The sequence below is a fragment of the Triticum urartu genome, chromosome 6A, assembly GCF_056163025.1.
Source record: "Triticum urartu cultivar PI428250 chromosome 6A, HENAU_Tu73, whole genome shotgun sequence".
In the NCBI taxonomy this organism is placed as follows: domain Eukaryota; kingdom Viridiplantae; phylum Streptophyta; class Magnoliopsida; order Poales; family Poaceae; genus Triticum; species Triticum urartu.
Window position 1 is genome coordinate 456,895,478 of NC_141878.1, and position 14,485 is coordinate 456,909,962.

General features: G+C 44.3%; 1 protein-coding gene across 1 annotated transcript; it reads left to right on the forward strand.

Annotated features, from left to right (window-relative positions):
* Nucleotides 1-11,623: 11,623 nt before the first annotated feature.
* Nucleotides 11,624-13,859, forward strand: LOC147965686 (zinc finger BED domain-containing protein RICESLEEPER 3-like). The gene is made up of 4 exons (XM_087526882.1): nt 11,624-12,207; nt 12,290-13,567; nt 13,651-13,715; nt 13,827-13,859. The coding sequence occupies exons 2-4, from the start codon at nt 12,955-12,957 to the stop codon at nt 13,857-13,859; spliced, it is 711 nt and encodes a 236-aa protein (XP_087383008.1). The 5' UTR covers nt 11,624-12,207; nt 12,290-12,954.
* The last annotated feature ends 626 nt before the right edge of the window (nt 13,860-14,485 follow it).

Here is a 14,485-nt window from a genome sequence, read left to right on the forward strand (position 1 = left end):
CACATCACAACATGCCCTGCAAAAACAAGTTAGACGTCCTCTACTCTGTTGTTGCAAATTTTACGTGGCTGCTACGGGCTTAGCAAGAACCGTTCTTACCTACGCATCAAAACCACAATGATAGTTTGTCAAGTTGGTGTTGTTTTAACCTTCGCAAGGACCGGGCATAGCCACACTCGGTTTAACTAAAGTTGGAGAAACTGACACCTGCCAGCCACCTATGTGCAAAGCACGTCAGTAGAACCAGTCTCGCGTAAGCGTACGCGTAATGTCGGTCCGGGCCGCTTCATCCAACAATACCGCCGAACCAAAGTGTGACATGCTGGTAAGCAGTATGACTTATATCACCCACAACTCACTTGTGTTCTACTCGTGCATATTACATCAACGCATAAAACCTGGCTCTGATGCCACTGTTGGGGAACGTAGTAATTTCAAAAAAATTCTACGCACACGCAAGATCATGGTGATGCATAGCAACGAGAGAGGAGAGTGTTGTCTACGTACCCTCGTAGACCGAAAGCGGAAGCGTTAGCACAACGCGGTTGATGTAGTCGTACGTCTTCACGGCCCGACCAATCAAGCACCGAAACTACGACACCTTCGAGTTCTAGCACACGTTCAGCTCAATGACGATCCCTGAACTCCGATCCAGCAGAATGTCGGGGAAGAGTTCCGTCAGCACAACGGCGTGCTGACGATCTTGATGTTCTACCGTCGTAGGGTTTCGCCTAAGCACCGCTACAATATTATCGAAGATTATGGTGGAGGGGGGCATCGCACATGGCTAAGAGATCAATGATCAATTGTTGTGTCTTTGGGGTGCCCCCCTGCCCCCGTATATAAAGGAGCAAGGGGGGAAGGTGGCCGGCCTAGGAGGAGGGCGCGCCAAGGGGGGAGTCCTACTCCCACCGGGAGTAGGACTCCTCCTTCCCTTGTTGGAGTAGGAGAGAAGGAAAGAGGGGGAGAGGAACAAGGAAAAGTGGGCTGCACCCCTTGTCCAATTCGAACCAGAGGGGGCGCGCGCGCCTCCTTCCTTTTGGCCTCTCTCCTCTATTCCCGTATGGCCCAATAAGGCCCATATACTCCCCGGCGAATTCCTGTAACTCTCCGGTTCTCCGAAAAATACCCGAATCACTCGGAACCTTTCCGATGTCCGAATATAGTCGTCCAATATATCGATCTTTACGTCTCGACCATTTCGAGACACCTCGTCATGTCCCCGATCTCATCCGGGACTCCGAACTCCTTCGGTACATCAAAATTCATAAACTCATAATATAACTATCATCGAAACCTTAAGCGTGCGGACCCTACGGGTTCAAGAATAATGTAGACATGACCGAGACACGTCTCCGGTCAATAACCAATAGCGGAACCTGGATGCTCATATTGGCTCCCACATATTCTACGAAGATCTTTATCAGTCAGACCGCATAACAACATACGTTGTTCCCTTTGTCATCGGTATGTTACTTGCCCGAGATTCGATCGTCGATATCTCAATACCTAGTTCAATCTCATTACCGGCAAGTCTCTTTACTCATTCCATAATACATCATCCTGCAACTAACTCATTAGTTGCAATGCTTGCAAGGCTTAAGTGATGTGCATTAGCCATCTTTGATCCTGTTAATCAAATGACAACTCATGTCTATGGTTAGGAAACATAGCCATCTTTGATCAACGAGCTAGTCAAGTAGAGGCATACTAGTGACTCTCTGTTTGTCTATGTATTCACACATGTATTATGTTTCCGGTTAATACAATTCTAGCATGAATAATAAACATTTATCATGATATAAGGAAATAAATAAGAACTTTATTATTGCCTCTAGGGCATATTTCCTTCAAACCTTTGCTTGACGCCTCGGTACTCTTCGTCTGCGCTTGCCTCCTTAGCACCAGAGAGGAAACAAGGACACTATGCGCGCTGTTGCCCGCCTGGTCTCGATCGTCATGGCTCATGTCATTGGAACCTCGTGAGGTTTGCCTTGCCTTGATCTCTCCGCCCCTCGCGAGCCAGCCTGGTGAGGCCGCTCCTGAGGAGGTCTTGTGTCGTCCGCCTCGCAAGGCTTGGCCCCTCGCGAGGGTCTTGAATGCTTGTTGGTGAAGATGGGCCATACGGGCCCGCTCGCAGAGCCACGCCATGGGCCGCAGGAAGGCAAGTCTTGGGACCCCTATTCCCAGAATGCCGACATGGATGTTGTTGTGCAGTGAGGCCACCAATAGATCAACCAACACGAACACAAGTTTTTTCAGCAATGGCAGTTGAAGTATTTGTACCAGATTGTCTACTAGATGGCACCGGGTCAAGGTGGCGGTGTGGAGAGAGGAGGAAAACCATGAGATGGGCATCGATGGTGTGGGCACAGATGCAGCTCTTGGTGGTTACCTATCGCTATAGTAATGGTTGAACTCAAGCTACAGGAATTTATCAAATTGATGGGATGTCAGCGAGGCGGCCACAATGCAGGGTATGTCCAACAGGTAGCATGCCGGGATGTAGATGTGTTGAACGGAGCCCTGGTGGGAGGAGATGATGGCTGCTCCGGGAAGTCGAGATTAAGAGGCATGGCGCGCCACTGAGTGCGCCACCGAGATGGGAGGACTTGTGTGCGGCAGCCATCCTTGGTGGGGAGAAGGTAGACAATTTCCCCTGGATGGTGTCGGGGAGATCGCTGATGCGGTCCGCCGGAGATTCTACTGGTTCCTCAGGTCCATGGGGTGTGTCCGCTTCTGGCCATGTAGTCGGGTCCAAGATCTATACCCGCGGTGGCGATGGCCGGAGCCTCATCTGTGTGCATACCAATCTAAAAGAAAAAATGGCAGAAACATAGATGTAGGACATTCAAAATCAATTCTCAAGATCTGGCCATGAATTATTAGCATGCACACTAACCCTAGTCGGATTATTAGCAAAAAACATTTGTATAGAACAAATAATTAATCACTAGAACCCTATACGGATAGCATTCAAACAATCAATACAGTACATGCATCTAATAGATCTTAATTACTCTGATTTCATGGGCCGAGAGAACATAACCACATGATTTAGAGAGGGGGGAGTAACCAGAGAAAACACATGATATCACTACAAAAAATACACTTCGTGATGATATGTGTTTGTCACAGTAGGTCACGTTTTCTATCATGCATGTGCATCCATGACAATTTTATGACAGAATTAAGATAGTCATACATGCGCTGTCGTAGAAGTGTTCTATGACATTACCAAAATTATCATCACGGAAGTGTCCACTTCCATGATGATAAATGGCGCGTCATGGAAGTGCTTTCGTCAAGGGTAAATGACACGTGGCTTCCACCGTAATGGGTCGCCGTTAAGCTATCGGGTCCGGTTTTGGATCTGATAACCCGCTAACAGCCACGACCAATGGCGATTTTCCACGTGTAAAATTCTCATTGGACAACGGAACCACGTGTCAGCTCCGCGTTGGCACATGTGTCACTCATCCAATGGGCGAGATGCGCCTATGATATGTTGACACGTGGACCGGCCCAAAAGTGGCCCATAAAGATTAAATGGGCCGGCCCAACTAAAGGCCCACAAGATTTTGCAGATCATAATCGGTGGGCCCAGCTAAAGGCCCACAAGATTTTGAAAACACTAGTGAGCCGGCCTATTAATAGGCCGCCATGTTTTGGGCCAAATGTCGGCCCATATTTGATCTGGTCCATTAGCAGCCTACCACGTTCTGGGCCTAATAAGGACGCATATGAGATCCGGCCTGTTAATATCCTACCACGTTCTGGGCTATATTACGGCCCATATTAGATCCGGCCCTTTAAGATCCTTTGGCTAAATTATGGCCCATACCAGATTCGGCCCATCAACTGGACGTTGTGATTTTGGGCCCACTTGAGGCCCGGTTAGGATTTCTATTTGCTAAAGGCCCATTTATTAATACGACCTGATATTAGTTTCGGCCTTTTAAAGGCCCGTTTAACATTTCGGCCCTATATTTATTTTGGCCTGTTAAAAGCCCGCCATATAGTTGGGCCTAACTCTGCCCCGCTTTGCATCCGGCCTACTCACAGCCGATAATCTGATTGGGCCAAACAAGGACCAAGACAATTTTGGCATGTTAATGACCCGTGATGTGATTGGCACAATCATGGGCCGGGGTCTGTTTCGGCCTGCTGTCAGCCCGTGAGCTGTTCGGCATGTTTCAGGCCCAACCTACTTTTCAGCCTACTAAAAGCCCATTGAATTTTCTTGCAAAAATAGGGCCGGCAGTTTACTCAGCCTATTAAAGGCCCGAAACTACTAGTGGGCCAGTTTACATTTAGGCTTGTTAACGGACCACGATGACTGGGCCCATGATGCGGCCCATATATAGTGATTTGCATGACGGCCCGATTATGTACCATGACTTTATGGTTTGGCCGGTTTACTTTTCATGGAGCGAAGAAATGATATATATACAGTAAAATAACTACAGCATTGTGAATAAGAAAAAACCTAGACTATACAATAAAGAAATTACGGCATATTACATCCACTGGGTATCAAAGTTCGCCCTATGATAATAAAGCACAAGCAGACAACAGATTACATACACTGGGCATCAAAGATCGCCACCAGTGCAAATAAACACGCCAACGCAATAATATATAAAACCGATAGCACTTCAATAGAGTTCAAGAAAGGTTAGCCCTGTTCAGGAGCTGCAGTGCAAGCAGCTGAGCAAGCTGATGAGACTGCGCTTGTTTGATGCTTATATCCTCCTCACTCTGAAAGAGAAACAAGCAGGCATATGACAGGTTTTGCACATATAAATATCAGTGCTGACAATTCATCACATTTCTTATTGACGAATAAAGTGACACAGTTTAAAATAGCATCAACACAATATGGTATTGTTCGGGTTAAGACATGGTAGGAAATGACATTGCGAAGGAGTTGGCAGCTTCATGACACCACTGGATTACAGATCAAGAACTCATAAGTATCAATGGTTAGTGTGATGTCAATTTATCCCATTTCATATTGGCAAATGAAGAGACGGTTTAAATAATAGTAGAATGATATGACATTGTTCGTAGTTAAGACATTGCAGAATATGACATTGTGTAGTAGTGGGTAGGTTCACCACACCACTAGATTACAGATCAAGAACAGAAGCATACATGCAGTGTAAAATAAGATCACTTGCTTGTCGGCGTTCTGGGAACGGGGGGTCCCTAGACTTGCCTGCCTGCGGCCCACAGCGTGGCTCCACCAGCGGCCCTGTGCGGCCCATCTTCACCAGCAAGCACTCAAGACCCTCGCGAGGGCCAAGCCTCGTGAGGCGGATGACGCAAGACCCCCTCGGGGGCAGCCTCACCAGGCTGGCTCACGAGGGGAGGAGAGATCAAGGCAAGAGAGACCTCGCGAGGTCCCCGTGACGTAAGCCATGACGACCAAGGCCAGGCGGGCGCCAGCGCGCACAGTTCCTCGTTTCCTCTTTGGTGCTAAAGAGGCAAGCTCAGGCGCGGAGTCCCGAGGAATCAAGCAAAGGTTACCATATCGGTGCAACAAGACCAAGACCAGCAGGACGATAGTACGGAGGTCACCGTGGAGCCTAAGTCGGCGTCACCACCAGAGCCTTTCGCAGGCTGCTACCTCTTGAGCACTGTGTTGGTTTTCCCTTAAAGAGGAAAGGGTGATGCAGCAAAGTAGCGTAAGTATTTCCCTCAGTTTTTGAGAACAAATGTATCAATCCAGTAGGAGACTACACACAAGACCCTCGTACCTACACAAACACATAAGAACCTTGCAACCAACCCGATAAAGGGGTTGTCAATCCCTTCACGCTCACTTACGAGTGTGAGATCTGATAGAGATAATAATAATAAGATAAATATTTTTGGCATTTTTATGATATAGATTGTAAGTAAAGATTGCAAAATAAAATAGATTGAAAAGTTATGTGATAAAAGATAGACCCGGGGGCCATAGGTTTCACTTGTGGCTTCTCTCAAGATAGCATAAGTATTACGGTGGGTGAACAAATTACTGTCGAGCAATTGATAGAAAAGTGCATAATTATCACAATATCTAGGCATGATCATGTATATAGGCATCACGTCCGCGACAAGTAGACCAAAACGATTCTGCATCTACTACTATTACTCCACACATCGACCGCTATCCAGCATGCATCTAGAGTATTAAGTTCATAAGAACAGAGTAACACATTAGGCAAGATGACATGATGTAGAGGAATAAACTCAAGCAATATGATATAAACACCATCTTTTTATCCTTGATGGCAACAATACAATACGTGCCTTGCTGCCCCTGCTGTCACTGGGAAAGGACACCGCAAGATTGAACCCAAAGCTAAGCACTTCTCCCATTGCAAGAAAGATCAATCTAGTAGGCCAAACCAAACTGATAATTCGAAAAGACTTGCAAAGATAACCAATCATACGTAAAATATTTCAAAGAAGAATCAAATATTGTTCATATATAAACTTGATCATAAACCCACAATTCATCGGATCTCAATAAACACACCGCAAAAAGAGCTACATCAAATAGATCTCCAAGAAGATCGAGGAGAACATTGTATTGAGATCCAAAGAGAGAGAAGAAGCCATCTAGCTAATAACTATGGACCCGAAGGTCTGTAGTAAACTACTAACACATCATTGAAGAGAGGCTATGGTGTTGATGTAGAAGCCCTCTATGATCGACTCCCCCTCCAGCGGAGCTCCAGAAAAGGCCCCAAGATGGGATCTCTTGGGTACAGAAGGTTGCGGTGGTGGAAATAGGGTTTCGTGGTGCTCTCGGATGTTTTCGGGGTATGTAGACATATATAGGAGGAAGAAGTAGGTCGGTGGAGCCACGAGGGGCCGACGAGGGTGGGGGCGCGCCCATGGGGGCAGGCCTGCCTCCCTGCCTCGTGGCCTCCTCGTTGATTTCTTGACATCCACTCCAAGTCCTCTGGATCACATTTGTTCCAAAAATAACTCTCCCGAAGGTTTCATTCCGTTTGATAATCCTTTTCTGCGAAACACTGAAATAGGCAAAAAACAGCAATTTGCACTAGGCCTTGGGTTAGTAGGTTAGTCTCAAAAATAATATACAAGTGTATAAATAAGCCCATTAACATCCAAAACAGATAATATAATAGCATGGAACAATCAAAAATAATAGATACGTTGGAGACGTATCACAGGCGAAGACTACTTTTGTCAGGATAACTTGTACTAGTTGTCCCCCTTCAAACTTGGCCGTTGTGGGATCCCTTCCTGCTCAATATTTGGGAAGAGGACAAGGGCCTCTATAAATAGGACTAGCCACCACCTTAGTAAAGAGGGAGGATCATTCAGACTACCAGACACCACACAACCTCGCCAAGCACAAGAACACCTCTCCTCAGGAGGCCGTTCTTCCCCCTGTAACTGTTCATCCTGAGCCCATGAGGCAATCCACCACACCACTCTAGACTAGGGTATTACACCGCAACGGTGGCCCAAACCAGTATAAATCTTGTGTCCCTTTGTTCTACGAGTTCGACGCGCAAGACTTGAGATTGTGGTGAGGGCGAGAGCTAGAGGGGGAAAGATCTTCGTGCGCACCCCAGTGTTCGAACCTCAAGGGTTTTGCCGGAACCCAAAATCCGGCATTTGGCGCGCCGGGTAGGGGTGCACTGAAACTTTCCTTCCGCTGATCCGCATCCCTTCGCTTCACCACACTCATGTAGGACATGCGCCGAGCCCGCGCCGAGCGCCGGGCCGCCCTTGCCGCCCGTGTTGCTCAGACGGCCCCTGTCGGCGGGCCTCCCCATCGTTCTCCGTCCCCTGTTGCCAATGCTACCACCGGCCCGGCGGCAAACAAGTAGCAGGCCTCCTCACTGCACCCCTCCGTGCGGCGGGGCGGCCGCACTGCCACCCCGTCGCTGGCTCCGGCCGGCTCGTCGGCCACCCACAGACATGCAGGCCGTGCTGCTCATGGCATGCGAGCTCCTGCGTTACTGATACGTCTCCAACGTATCTATAATTTTTGATTGCTCCATGCTATATTATCTACTGTTTTGGATGTTTATGGGCTTTATTATACACTTTTATATCATTTTTGGGACTAACCCATTAACCCAGAGCCCAGTGCCAGTTTCTGTTTTTACCTTGTTTTAGGGTTTCGAAGAAAAGGAAAACCAAACGGAGTCCAATTGACCTGAAACTTCACGGAACCCATTTTCGGAAGGAAAGAAGCCCAGAAGACTTGAAGTGCACGTAAGGGAAGCTTCGAGGAGGCCACGAGGTAGGGGGCACACCCACCCCTCCTGGGCGTGCCCTCCACCCTCGTGGGCCCCTCATGGCTCCCCTGGCGTATCTCTTTCACCCATATATACCCACGTACCCTAAAACTATCTGAGAGCACAATAGATCGGGAGTTCCACCGCCAGAAGCCTCTGTAGACACCGAAAGCCAGTCTAGACCCATTCCGGCACCCTGCCGGAGGGGGAATCCCTCTCCGGTCGCCATCTTCATCATCCCGGTGCTCTCCATGACGAGGAGGGAGTAGTTCTCCCTCGGGGCTGAGGGTATGTACCAGTAGCTATGTGTTTGATCTCTCTCTCTCTCTCGTGTTCTTGAGGTGATACGATCTTGATGTATCGCGAGCTTTGCTATTATATTTGGATCCTATGATGTTTTCTTCCCCCTCTACTCTCTTGTAATGGATTGATTTTTCCCTATGAGGTTATCTTATCGGATTGAGTCTTTAAAGATTTGAGAACACTTGATGTATGTCTTGTCGTGCGTATCTGTGGTGACGATGGGATACCACGTGATTCAATTGATGTTTGTTTTGGTGATCAACTTGCGGGTTCCGCCCATGAACCTATGCATAGGGGTTGTCACATGTTTTCGTCATGATTCTCTGGTAGAAACTTTGGGGCACTCTTTGAGGTTCTATTTGTTGGTTGAATAGATGAATTTGAGATTGTGTGATGTATATCGTATAATCATACCCACGGATACTTGAGGTGACATTGGAGTATCTAGGTGACATTAGGGTTTTGGTTGATTTGTGTCTTAAGGTGTTATTCTATTACAAACTCTAGGGCTATTTGTGACACTTATAGGAATAGCCGAACGGATTGATTGGAAAGAATAACTTTGAGGTGGTTTCGTACGCTACCATAATCTCTTCGTTCGTTCTCCGCTATTAGTGACTTTGGAGTGACTCATTGTTGCATGTTGAGGGATAGTTATATGATACAATTATGTGATTATTGTTGAGGGAACTTGCACTAGCGAAAGTATGAACCCTAGGCCTTGTTTCAACGCATTGCAATACCGTTTACGCTCACTTTTATCATTAGTTACCTTGCTGTTTTAATATTTTCAGATTACAAAGGATAAAACGCTGGGGTCTATCTCTACATAGATAGATCTTGTCTAACATCATGTCATCGTTCTTATTGCATTACTCCGTTTCTCCATGAACCTAATACACTAGATGCATGCTGGATAGCGGTCGATGTGTGGAGTAATAGTAGTAGATGCAGGCAGAAGTCGATATACTAATTTTGGACGTGATGCCTATGTAATGATCATTGCCTGGATATCGTCATGAGTATTTGAAGTTTTTTCAATTGCCCAACAGTAATTTGTTCACCCTAAGGATGGCAATTTTACCCATGGGCATGGGTACCCGTGGGTACCCGACCCGAATGGGCAGGGTATGGGCATGGTTTTGTGCCCATGGGCAGCGCCCGAGCCCGACCCGATTAATCGTGGGTAGGGCATGGGCATAATTCTTTACCCGCGAGTATACCCAAACCCGACCCGATAGTCTGACAACCTTTCCTCCCTGCCCCATTAATTCTTTCCTTGTAGCCACGTAATCACATTTGTTATCTAAAGAGTATAAGGAAATCAGATCAAAAATAAAGGAAAAGGAAATTAGTCTGCCGTAAATTACTCTACCAGCCCCGAGTATATGCTACAACATGATTTTTTCCCATAGAATCGTTGACAAATTGACGTCCTCGTCTCCTCTTCTCCTGGGCGTCCTCCCAGAACCTTCCCTTTTTCTCCGAAATCTCCATCTGTCCCAGGCTCCCAGCGATGAGCCATCTAAGTCGCCGTCCGTGGTGACCATCCCTGCATGGGGCTGCGGCGAAGGCGAGGTAGGCCACAGCGACGAGGTGGGCCGCGAGCCAGTACCATATGGCAGGGAGCAGGACCGCTCCGATGACCAGGCAAAACTGCCGACGTTTAGGGTATGAATCTTACCTATTCATACAAAATGAGTATGAACTGATTCAGTACTAGTGTTTATAGAATGAGTTCTTGTTCAGTACTAGTGTACGTCAAACTAATGGATATTCCTATACTAGTGTACGCACTACATGGATGTATTCGTGTGTGTACTATTGTGTTTGCCCGTTTAATTAAGAAGTTAATATCTATAAGCTTCCACTTAAGATTCTTCTATTGCATGTTTTTGGTGCGAAGAATGCTAAGTAGTTACTGGTAACTCTGATTTTAAATATTGCTATTTAGGGATCACAATATTTCAATTTTTACTGAAACTGAAAACTATCTTCTATACATTTCAGAAACTTGGTTGTTTGTATTCTTGTTAAAAATAAAAGAAATTGAATACGCAAAGCATGGCTGAACTACAAACATACTTGTATGATTTTAGATTCAAGTCACTATTAAGAAAACACATAATTCTCATTCTTGGACCGGACACTGTCGGATTCCTTAAACAGACTGCAAAATATCAATTTCCATGCACGGTTTGCGAACCTGCACCTGCAGTTTTCATGGTCAGATGCATCATGCATGGCATGAGTGAATGGTACATCAGTCATGGCCTCATGTGACCCTGAAGAATATAAGTAGATGAAACCAAGTGAAATTTATTTGGCTAGTCTCTATCAAGTTCATGCTGTACTGACAAAAAAATGCCATGACTGAATTTCAGTGCATACTATCACCCACTAAAATGTATTTTGAGCAAACTGTTAGCTTCAACGATCAAGGTAGGTGCGACAGAATAGAGTCTCACAATTATCTTAGTCCTTGATCATAACTTATATACATATTAATATAATCTCTATATGCTTTCTGCTCTAGGTAATAGTACGCGCATGCGTGAACAGTAGAAAAGGATTCCTATACTAGTGTACGCCAAACTGAATAATAGTCTTATACTAGTGTATGCAGTACGTGTATGTATTCGTGTGTGCACTATTGTGTTTTCCCGTTTGACTAATTAGTTAATATCTATAAACTTCCAATTAAGATTCTTCTGTTGCATGATTTTGGTGGAAAGAATGTTAATTAGTTACTGGTTATTCTCATTTTAAATATTGCTATTTAGCAATCACAATATTTCCGATTTTTACATTTTAAAGATTCTGTACCTTGGTTCATTTTTACTAAAACTGAAGACTATCTTCTATACAGTTTAGAAACTTGGTTGTTTTGTATTATGTACAGTTTACAGGTTTCTCAAGATGAAGCACAAGTCTCAGCTGTGGCAAACACTGAAAATGTGAACTCAGCTAGTGCCCCAGCATCTGATGCTCAGGCCACTCCAATATGTGAAGGTGCTCCATCTCAAATTGCTACTGCTGGTACAACAAGCAAAGTTGGTAGTAAGAGGAAGCTCACATCAGCAGTATGGGATGAGATGGAAAAGAAACTTATTGATGGAGTATGCAAAGCTGAATGCAATTATTGTCACACAAAACTTAGTGCTCTTGGTACACATGGTACCAAACATTTGCATGCTCATTTGGCCTCTTGTCCTGCTAGGCATGTACCTATGGGTCCAAAGCAACAAAAATTAAAGTTGACATCGGCTGAAGGTGGAAAAGTAAATGTTGAAAATTACACTTTTGATCAAGAGAAGGCTAGGAGAGAGCTTGCACTGATGATCTATGAACATGAGTACCCTTTATCTATGGTGGATCACCATGGTTTTCGTAGGTTTTGTTCTTATTTGCAATAATTGTTCAAGATGGTGAGCAGAAATACTATTAGGAATGACATTGTAGCTATGCATTCTACTCAGAAGGAGAAGATGGTGAATTTTTTTGCAAGCTTCAGACACCGAGTGGCTGTCACTACAGATTTGTGGACATCATGCTATCAAAAGAGAGGTTACATGGCTGTTACGACACACTACATAGATGATTCTTGGAACCTGAAGAGCTTTCTTATAAGGTAAAATTCTAAATATTCCAGAATTTAAATTATTACCATGGTTATGTAGCCACTCATGATTTATTTATGTTTATGGTGTCAGGTTTGCTTATGTGACATGCCCACATACAGTTGAGGTCATATGTGAAGCTTTGTATGAGTGTCTTGTTGAGTGGCACCCAGAGAGGAAGATTTCCACTATCACATTGGACAACTGCACATCTAATGAGAAAGCTATGACCATATTGCTAGATAAGTTGGATACTAGCTCTCTTATGTTAGATGGCCAGTTTCTGCATATGCGTTGTGCTGCTCGCATATTAAACCTGATTGGGAAAGATGGAATGAGTGTCTTAGAGGAAGGTTTAGAGAGAGTACGTGATAGTGTTGCATTTTGGTCGGCAATGCCTAAAAGGCATGAAAAGTTTGAAAATATGGCAAAAACATTGAACATGGAGCATAACAGAAGGTTAAATCTTGACTGTAAGACTAGATGGAATTCAACTTACCTTATGATAAGCATTGCCCTACAATACATAGAGATATTTGAAAAATTGAAGGCACGTGAAAAGAAATTTGATTGCTGCTCAACCAAAGATGATTGGAAGTTTGCAAAGGAAATGTGTGATAGGTTGAAACTCTTCTTTGATATCACTGAGTCATTTTCAGGAACTATATGTAACAACAAATCTCTTTTTCCCTAAAGTAGTTACCATTTGTTTGGCCATAAGGAAATGGGGTAAAAGTGAAAATGAGCTTATACAAAAAATGTCAGAGGAAATGAAGGATAAATTTGAGAAGTATTGGAAAGATATACATGGTCTTATGGCAGTTGCAACAGTCCTTGATCCAAGGTACAAACTTCATATTCTCAATGCTCTATATGGTCCTCCTCTGTACGGAAGACATCATGCATCCAAAGAAATAGAGAAAGTGAGGGGGTTAATGTTTGACTTGGTAAAGCAATACCACGATAAAGTAGAATGTGAGGATACATGGGATGCTTCTGCTACTTCAATCCCATCTGGAGAAGAGGATGAAGCCATGAAACTCTTGGATCTTTATATGCCCAATCGTGTCGTTACACCTTCTTCTTCTTCTTCTTCGTCCCATACAGAATTGGAATTGTATTTGGAAGAAGCTCCTCTGCCTAGAACACAAGACCTGGACATCATTGATTTGTGGAAGGTTGGGGGCGTCAGGTATCCTACCTTACAAAAACTTGCTCGTGATATATTGCCTATTCCTATAACATCCATTGCTTCAGAATGTGCATTCAATACTAGTGGTAGAGTTCTTAGTGCATACCGTAGTAGACTTACTCCTAATGTGGCTGAAGCTCTCATGTGCATGCAAGCTTGGTCTCGTGCTGATCTATTAGGTACTCAATGTTTGAACTTGCATCTTATTCTTATTTTCGAAATACCTTGCTATTTACATACTAATTGTTGGTTATTTCATTAGGTGGCTGGAATTCTACTCTCTTTGCAACATTTCAAAGTGTTCTTGAGGACAATGAAGAAGAGATGGTAACTAATTTTTTTGCAACCTTGTTGTTTGCACTTCAAGATTTTGCTATTAAATTGTAAGATTATTGTTGCATAATTAAATCATGTTCTTTTGATCTGTATCATGTGAAGGATGAATCTACTTCAATTATCACTCAAGAATGAAGACTTGGAGCTACTGGTTGGCGGCTGCTATAGAAAGCACTTTTGTTATTTAATAAAATCATCTTTCAAGATTTGGAGATGTACTTTTTTGTTTTACATAATTTTGCACTGCTATATTGGCTACTCATGTAATAGGGATATTTACTGCTGCGTGTGATTGTTCGACCATTGGTTTTGCGAACACAGTCAGATTATTTACTTATGCTTGTTAACTGTGAATTGAGATAATTAATTATTTTTGTTATATTTTGTATTGGTGATGGCATAATATATGTATTATTGAGCTGCCCGATGGGTGCCCGATGGGTATGGGTATGGGCAGTGTTTTGTGCCTGTGGGCATGGGTATGGGTGTGGTTTTGTGCCCATGAGCAACATGGGCATGGGTAAGGGATTTTTGTGCCCGCCCTATACCCTATCCATTGCCATCCTTAGTTCACCCACCGTTTTCTATTTTTCTCGAGAGAAGCCAATAGTGAAACCTACGGCCCCCGAGTCTATTTCTCATATATTTTCCTTTGTGATCTACTTTTTCCTTGCTTTTATTTTCAGATCTACTAAACCAAAAACCCCAAAATACCTTGTTGCAATTTATTCTTATTTATTTATTTGGTGTTCGATCTATCA

Bases quoted from the DNA above. Each gene is read 5' to 3' on its own strand.
- LOC147965686 (XM_087526882.1), top strand. From the start codon at position 12,955: ATGTCAGAGGAAATGAAGGATAAATTTGAGAAGTATTGGAAAGATATA. The intron at 13,568-13,650 runs GTACTCAATGTT...TTATTTCATTAG, and splicing joins GTCTCGTGCTGATCTATTAG to GTGGCTGGAATTCTACTCTC. The intron at 13,716-13,826 runs GTAACTAATTTT...TATCATGTGAAG, and splicing joins AGGACAATGAAGAAGAGATG to GATGAATCTACTTCAATTAT.